The sequence below is a fragment of the Dasypus novemcinctus genome, chromosome 1, assembly GCF_030445035.2.
Source record: "Dasypus novemcinctus isolate mDasNov1 chromosome 1, mDasNov1.1.hap2, whole genome shotgun sequence".
NCBI lineage: Eukaryota > Metazoa > Chordata > Mammalia > Cingulata > Dasypodidae > Dasypus > Dasypus novemcinctus.
In genome coordinates, this window is record NC_080673.1 from 193,510,001 (window position 1) to 193,517,802 (window position 7,802).

At 51.6% G+C, this 7,802-nt stretch overlaps 1 protein-coding gene across 1 annotated transcript; it reads left to right on the forward strand.

Moving 5' to 3' along the window:
- Positions 1–1,808: 1,808 nt before the first annotated feature.
- FGFBP1 (fibroblast growth factor binding protein 1) lies at positions 1,809–4,998 on the forward strand. The gene is made up of 2 exons (XM_004455235.4): positions 1,809–1,930; positions 3,946–4,998. The coding sequence occupies exon 2, from the start codon at positions 3,965–3,967 to the stop codon at positions 4,637–4,639; it is 675 nt and encodes a 224-aa protein (XP_004455292.1). The 5' UTR covers positions 1,809–1,930; positions 3,946–3,964; the 3' UTR covers positions 4,640–4,998.
- The last annotated feature ends 2,804 nt before the right edge of the window (positions 4,999–7,802 follow it).

Genomic DNA, 7,802 nt, shown 5'->3' on the forward strand with positions numbered 1-7,802 from the left:
TTTTTAGCTAGTTGGAGTTGATTTCTCAACTCATTCTTGAAGTCACCATAGCTACAATACCCCCTAAATGCCAGGCGCTGGTGGGGGTCATGGGAACCTAGAAATAAAGCTGGGTGGGATGGGGTGCAGAGGGCTGTGTCTTCTCCCAGTCTAGGGGAGAGGCCGACGCACATCTGAGAACCATCTGGCAAAGACTCAAGTGCCCGTGGGGAGGCGAATCACCAGAGAGACCCGGCTGTGAGTCCAGGCTCCCCCCCGAGGCACCTGCACCGGCTGAGCCCTGGGGATTTGGGGGGAAGGGTAGCGGGGCCTGCGGCAGCCAGAACCTGCTGTGAAAAGCCTTGGCTGGGCTCCACATCCTCTTCAGTGTGCCCTGGTGCCCCAGACAAGTACACCATGTCCTAAATGTGCCAAGGTGTGGAACAGCATTGGGGCTCCACGGACACAGACAAAAGGGCAGGCTGGGGGACCAAGGGCACAGGTAGAGGGGTGATGACACTGGGCCTGGGCCTGGGAGAATGAGTCAGGGCTGGAAGGGCATTTGAGGAAAAGGGAATATAACAGGAGAAAAGTGGGTATGTGCAGAGTATTCAGGAGATGGTGGGTAAATTGTTATCCCAATCTCTATACACACACACCGTCTAGTATGCCAGATGGGACCGTGTATGTGTGTAGAGATTGGAATAACAAGCTGAGCCAAGCAGGTAAAGGGCTGCACAGCCCAGTGTAACATTCTGCCTCCCTGTTTCAGAACAGAAAGATCCAGGCAGAAGCTGTGGGTGGCTCGAGGTCCCTGAGAAGCCAATGGGAGAAGGGTGCCCACTCTGTCTGCCAAAGCTCAGAGACACTTCTCAGAAAATATCCTGCTCTTCGCGTGCTTCCTCATAAACAGGCTTTGTGTTCTGACCTAGAATCTTCCCCCAGAAGGAATCTGGCCGCCTCCCGAGGCGCCGGTGGAATTTCTCGTTTTGCAGCAGACCACCTGCCTCTGTAGCTTCCTTGTGGGACAAGGCAGCTGTATCTCACCTTCTGTGCCGTCAGGTCCTGAGTGGGGTGGTGGAAAGGACAAGGCCGTCAGACGCTATAGCAAGAGGCTTGGAATTTGGGGACGTGGCCACCTCCTGTGGAATTCCCACCAGAACCCTTGGAATCCTGTGGGGTGGTGCCGTCAGCGTCCCCACCTGGGGACTTGGGCTGAGAACAGTCACCTGCAGGCTCTGGATCAGCCTCTCGGGAATGAACGCCTCCACCCATGCGGGTGACCTCCGATGGCTCACAGTCAACGGGTTACCCAGACGGAGCCGGCCCCGGATATTGGTCGTTCCCTCCCAATTATTTATTGGGAGTGGCGGTGGGGGGATGAGCTCGGACCCTGGGCACAGCCTGGCCTTGGGTTCTGAGCTCCCCCGCTCCCTGGCTCTGTGGCCTTGCCTAAGCAGTCCACTATTTCCCAACTCCCCCTTCCCCAGCCATCCACAGGAGGAAAGGGACAGCACTGTGCAATGAGGTGGCTGGGAGGAGGAGCCAGGGAGAGCTGTAGGGTCCCGGGAGCAGCACAGTGTTTGGCAGCTCTGGCGGGGATGACTCTTCGGATCACACCCCCCCACACTCACACAGATCTGGTGCTGGGGTCCTCTCCCCTTCAAGCACAGCCTTTTCCAGGGCTGACCTGAGCCCTGGTCCCACACGTGGGAGAACAGGGAAGGGCCCCATGCCGCATGGAGCCGCATGCCACAGGGTTGCACCCACACACTTCCTAGAGGCACTGGCACCCTCCGGAGGGGTGTGGCAGCGCCGTGCGTGTCGTAACCGCCTGGCCTGCCCAAGCTCCTAAATACGTAGCCTGCCCCACCTCGCCGCAGATCCGACTGCAGCAGCCTGCACGCTGTTGGAACCTGGGGCTACCTTGCACCTGTGAGCTCTGGACAAGGTAGGAGCTCGCTGTCTTGCAGCTTCGCTTCCCGCTCTCCCTGCCCATGCCCCCCGGCGGCCAGCGCCTTGCACCTGGACCCTGAACCTGTCTGACGGGAGCACCTGCCTCAGGACTCAGCCCCTCGCCTCTGTCTTCCTCTCCCTCATGGCTAAGGGGGGCCAGACCCGCGAGGTGGGTCTTTCAGCCAAAATTTTGGATTTTCTTTTTAAATGGAGCACCGGTCGTATGAACTCTCTTATCACTGTAAACGGTGCCAAACCCAACCCGGTGTGGCTTTTCTTACTCACTGCCAAGGTTTTCCAGAGGGTGGAGTAAAAAGGAAAGGCAAGAAATGGTTAAGGAGTCAGAGAGGTGCCGCCTGGCTCCCGTCCCAGCTTTGCCGCTTGCCCACTCTGGGCGCTTGAGCGGTTTATTCACCTGCTGGAGCATTAATTGTCACGTCCGTAAGCTGGGGGTGATGATGTTAAAAGCCACCTGCCGGGGCTTGTGTGTGGCTTGAACAGGGTGGGACTCAAGTGCTGGCCATGCTTAGCACCTCAGAGTATCCAACGGAAATGGGATTTTTATTGCACACCGGATAAAATACGTGCAGGTTCGTCTGGCATTTAAGTTCATCCTATTTATTCAATGACTTAGTCTTGATGAAGGCTTTCTAGATGCCAGACCATGCACTGGGCTGCAGCAATCAATTAGACATTGCCCTTGCTCTTGAACTTGCAGTCCAAGCTCTCTGGTCAAAATCAACGCTCCCCACACCGGGCCACTTGGAAAGCTTTCCCACGACGCTCGCCACATCTTTCTCATAGTGTGTCTGTGTAGAACTGTGGGACAGAAATCCAGAGTATTGGAACCGGGAGAAAGTCCAGCAATTATTTCATCCAACACCTTAATTTCCAGATAAAGGAACTGATATGCGAAGGGGGGGAGAGACTAGACCGAGACCAGTTGGGGACTGAGTAGGGAGAAGCTCCTTGGCCCAATGCTATTTAATTCCCCCATAGCTGCCTCTAAGCTCCTTAAGACTCGTGACTTTCTAATTTACCTTGGTATGTTCAGCACCTCCTTGGGTGCCTGGCAGAGAATAAGTACTCTGGAACTGCTTGTTGAATGTGCAAATGAATGAGTGAATGAATGAACAAATGCAGGAGTGAGCAAGTGAGCAAGAGTGAGTGAAGCTGCGAGAGTAAGTGAAGGAGTGAATGACCCGTAGTAATTTTGTGATACTCCAAACTTATGTCAAGCAGAAATGGGAGTAGATAGGCTGCTCGGCTAGTTAAGTCCAGGAGCCAGAGACATTCTTTGTTTTTATTCTTTTAAATTTTCAGTTTTAAATAACTTCAAACTTCTAGGACAGTTGCAAAAATAATACAATACCCATACAGAGAACACCTCACCTCCGTCCAGATACTCAGATCCACCAATTTTAATATTTTGCCACATTTGCCCTTCCCTCCTTCCTTCCCTTCCTCCCTCCTTCCTTCCTTCCCTCCCTCCCTCCTTCCTTCCTCCCTCCCTTCCATTTATCTATCCATCTATCAACTTCCCTATCGATTTTCTATAAACATTTGATAATATAATGTAATATAAACATTACATATATTATGCTCCTTGAACATATAGTACTTCCATGCACATTTCCTGAGAACAAGGACACTCACTTCTGTAACCTCCTTAAGTACAGTTATTCAAGTTCAAGAAATTTAACATTGATATAAAAGCTTACAATGTCTATCCCAATTTTTCAGGTTTGAGCCCTGTCTCCTCCATTATTAGACCCAGTCCAGAATCACACTGCACCTAATTGTAATGGTCTCTTTAGTTACCCTTGTTTAAGTTTTTAATTGTGGAAAGATACGTGCAGTGTGAATTTCCCACCTCCGCCCCTCCCGAGCACACCACTCACCAGGCAGCGTCTTCCTCTCAGCATGAAGCTGGCAGCCCCATGGGGGGGTGGGGGTGGGGGGGGCAGCTGACCGCGGCCAGGTGCTGACTCACCTGGTTTTGTCAAACAGGTTCCCGCCACGCGCAGCCATGAGGATCCAGCGCCTCGCCCTGCTCTCCCTCGTCCTTCTGGCCGCTCAGGTGCTCCTGGTGGAGGGCGAGAAGGCCGGGAAGGAGAAGGACGCTCCGGGCAAGCCCGAGAAGAGGCAGAGAGGCCGGGCACACCGGCGCCCGCCCCAGGGCAGGTTTACCACCCCAGACCTGGCCGAGTGCAGGTGGGCCGTGACTGAGCTCCAGGGGGGCAGCGCCACCCTGCACGTCCAGTGCACCCAGAAGGACAAGGAGTTTTCCTGCCACTTCAGCGGCCATCTGGACTCGTGCCTGCAGTCAGTGAAGAAAGCAAACACCGTATGGAGACAGATCGGCCGGCACCTGAAGGGACAGAAGAACATCTGTGAGGACTCCAGGGGTGTCGTGACGGCCAGGGTGTGCAGAAAGAAGTTTCCAGAAGCCGGTCTCAAGCTGCTGAACTCCACTCTGATCAAAGAAAGGAAACCCAGCCAGGGGGACATGAAGACAAAGGAGGTCCAAGAGAGCACGCCCAGCAGCCCAGGGACCCCCCAGACCGTGAGCCCCCAAGGCCCCAAGTGCGTCAAAGACCCCGAGATTGAGATTCAGAGGAGGGCAGCCCTGGAGTACTGCGGGGAGCCCTGGCTGGCCTTCTGCAAATTCATCTTCACCATGTTGCAGGACAACTCGTGCTAATGCGGTCCGAGGACCGCGGGGCCTGTTAGGAGATGGGATTCCGCAAAAACCCCTGCGGGCTGCAGAGCGCTCCCTGTCCCCCAAGGGCTACGAACTTCTGTGCTGTGAGAGTGCGGCAGAATATTTAAGCAGGTTTTGTAGTTTGTGTTCTAGGTCTCGGAAGTGGCTTTGGATCCACTTCCTTGGATGTGAGGCTGTTTACTTCGGCGTCTGTTTCTGTATCCCTGCAGCTCTGTGTAGACGAGCCGTGAGGGCTGGTCGTTGAGTGAACTACCCTAGTGACATTTTCAGTGTGGTTCACATTTCCGCTGAATTAACAAAGATAATAAAGCTCTGGGCGTTTTCCAGACATACTTTCAGCTATTGTTTGATTTCTCTGTGTCTGGTTCCCAATGAACTTGTGGCTCATGATAGGAGGAAAACTGGTTAAGGAATGACTTAAATGCTCTGAGAAGGTGTCATTCTTCCTGTCCCCCCTCCCCAACCCTCCCAGGCCAACTCCGAAGGTGGGAAATTTGGAGCAGGGGGTGATTAAGACACTTGTCAAGGTCTCACAACTCTTAAGAGGCTCAGCCGGGATTTGAACCCTGGGGGTCTGGCAGCAGAGTACAGAGGCTTGACAGTCGCCCCCTACTGGCTCAAGTCAGAGTTGCCTGTTTCCTACCCTATACCTGCGGGCTTCTGTCCCTGAGGAGCTCACTGCTGGCCTCGGACAAGGGGAGGTCTGGAGAAGTAACGCAGGCTGTGATGAGGGCCCTAATGGAAGACAGCAAGCAGTGTGGAAAGCCAGAGCAGAGACACTTAGAAGATCTGGGATTCAAAGGAGTGCAGAGTCCTTGAGGTCAGAAATGGGATAGAATGAGGGCACTTCAGGCCGAGAAGACCACACGTATGAGGGCAAAGAAATGTCAGAGTTCTGGATGCTGGGAGAGGACAAGGGGGTGGGATGCAGGGATGAGACTGCTGTTAGTCATTGACACCTTAGTGAGAAGTATCCGAGAGCATTTGAATCAAAGAGTTGGAGAGAGAGGATCAACTGTCTCCAATGCCTTGTCACAATTCCAAAAAGAGGGAAACGTGGAGAGCAGGAGTTGCAAAAGCATTATTCCTTAGCATCTATCTAGGTGGCAAGGAGGACTGGCAGATGGTGTGGAAAGACATCTCTTACACTCACTAGCCTAATGGGATGTGCACTGGGTGTTCTCAGGGGCAAAAATCGCAGCTTCAGAGTGACATTTTGATATCATCATCATCAGAATTAGCATTTATCTATGCTTGTTATGTGCCAGGTGCTTTGCCAAGCTCTTTATGTTTTCATTCAGTCATTCATTCATTCAAAAGATAACTTATTGAGCACTGATTCTTGCCTGTTCTAGGTGCTGGGCATACAGCACAGCACAAGAGATGGCTGCTCTACCTCATGGAGCTTACCAGTGGGGAAAGCGACGATAAGTCCACAAATAAACAGGAGATAGAGAAGATAAAATCAGGGGAAGGGAATAAAGGTAATGGAGTCTGGTGGTCAGAAGAGACCTCTGTGGAAGTGACTTTCGAGCCTAGACCTCAACGAAGAAAGGCATTGAACCAGGTTGACTGTGTGGGATAAGAACAAACAGTGAAACCATCAGAGCAAATGCCCTAAAATTAAATTATGTATTTATTCCCTACCATAAGCTCCTATTATGTGCCAGGCACTGGTCAAGGGATAGGAAATCGTAGCAAACAAAAAAGACAAATAAACGCCCTGCGCCCACGGTGTTTATGCTCCAGTAACTAGGATACACTTGGCATGTTTGAGAAATGTCAAAGGCCCCGGTATCAGAGGAGGATCGGGTCACAGGCCTGTCTGTGGATCTTACCCCCATCTCCAGGACAGCAGAACCAACACCCCAGACTGTCCCCAAGCACCTTCCAACCACAGGGGAAGGGCATTTTCTCTTAAGGTTGACACAGATTCTCAGCCCTGAGAATCCACCAAGATACCCACTCCCCCACTCACACATCACCACTCAGCAGAGCCCTGAGAGAGAAAAACAGTATTAAGTCATCCAGGGCTCATTTCATAATAACCCCAACAGCCCCTGGTCTAGGTTGGCACAACCTTTGGAGAACTCATCCATAGCCTTCTGAAGATTCCTTCCAACTCAGGAGGATGCTGGTTTTTCTATTGTGTTCATGGTCTTTGGTTACTGGCAGAACTGGGGTTGGGGGGTGGGTATGGGTTGCTTTCCAACCTTGTGGAAGCAAGTGGACATGGGCTAGAGATTCACCTCTGCTGCTTACTAACCAATGTCTCTGGACCAGTTATTCAACCTTTCTGAGCCCCAAGTAGCTCATCTCGCAAATGGAGATAATGAAACCAAGCTTTAAGGGTTATTGTCAGACTGACAATATTGTCAGACTGACCTTGGTCAAAGTATCTAAGGCACCTAGTGCCCCATTACTTACATAGTAGGTGTTCATCAAAAGTGATTTTTAAAGTCCACAGTACAAGATAGGATTGTGGAAAGAGGTCAAAATTTTCCTTATGAAAACACTCTCAACTCAATTGGAACCACCGTTACTCATCACCTATTATGTGCCAGTGGCTTTATCCCCATTCTCTTATTTACTTATCCCACTTAATCATCCAGTCCTTTTTTTCTAGGTGAGGGAACTGAGGCTCAGAGAAGTTCAGGCCTTGCCTGCGTCACAGAGCCTATAAGTGAGAAAGTCATGTCTAGAGGTCTCCAAACCCTTCCAGCCCCTGAAGCTCAGGATTTTCTTCACTTGAGAGAAGAGTGGCATTTATGGTCTTTAGATTTAAAAAGCCTCAGCATGAACAGGATCCACCAGTTCTTTCCACATCCACATCCCCTCCATGTACTAATAAAGAGAAAGTTCCAGAAGCCAGCACTTCCATTCGTGCTCAACCTCCCATCATAGGCACATCCTGAGGGGACATTTTAAAAACACAGTAAAAAATAAATAAAGACACCATGGACTTGGTTCCGCATCTTTCCTCTATGTGGTCCTCCTGGGATATGAAGGGATGAACCCACTTTCCTCTGTGGAGGAGGGGTATGTGAGGGGGCACGTGTGATCCTTAAGAAGTTATTCTCTTGAAGGTGAGAGAGGTAGGCAAGAGGTGCTGAAGGATGGCACGTCGGCACCTCCACAGCTG

Bases quoted from the DNA above. Each gene is read 5' to 3' on its own strand.
- FGFBP1 (XM_004455235.4), top strand. From the start codon at position 3,965: ATGAGGATCCAGCGCCTCGCCCTGCTCTCCCTCGTCCTTCTGGCCGCT.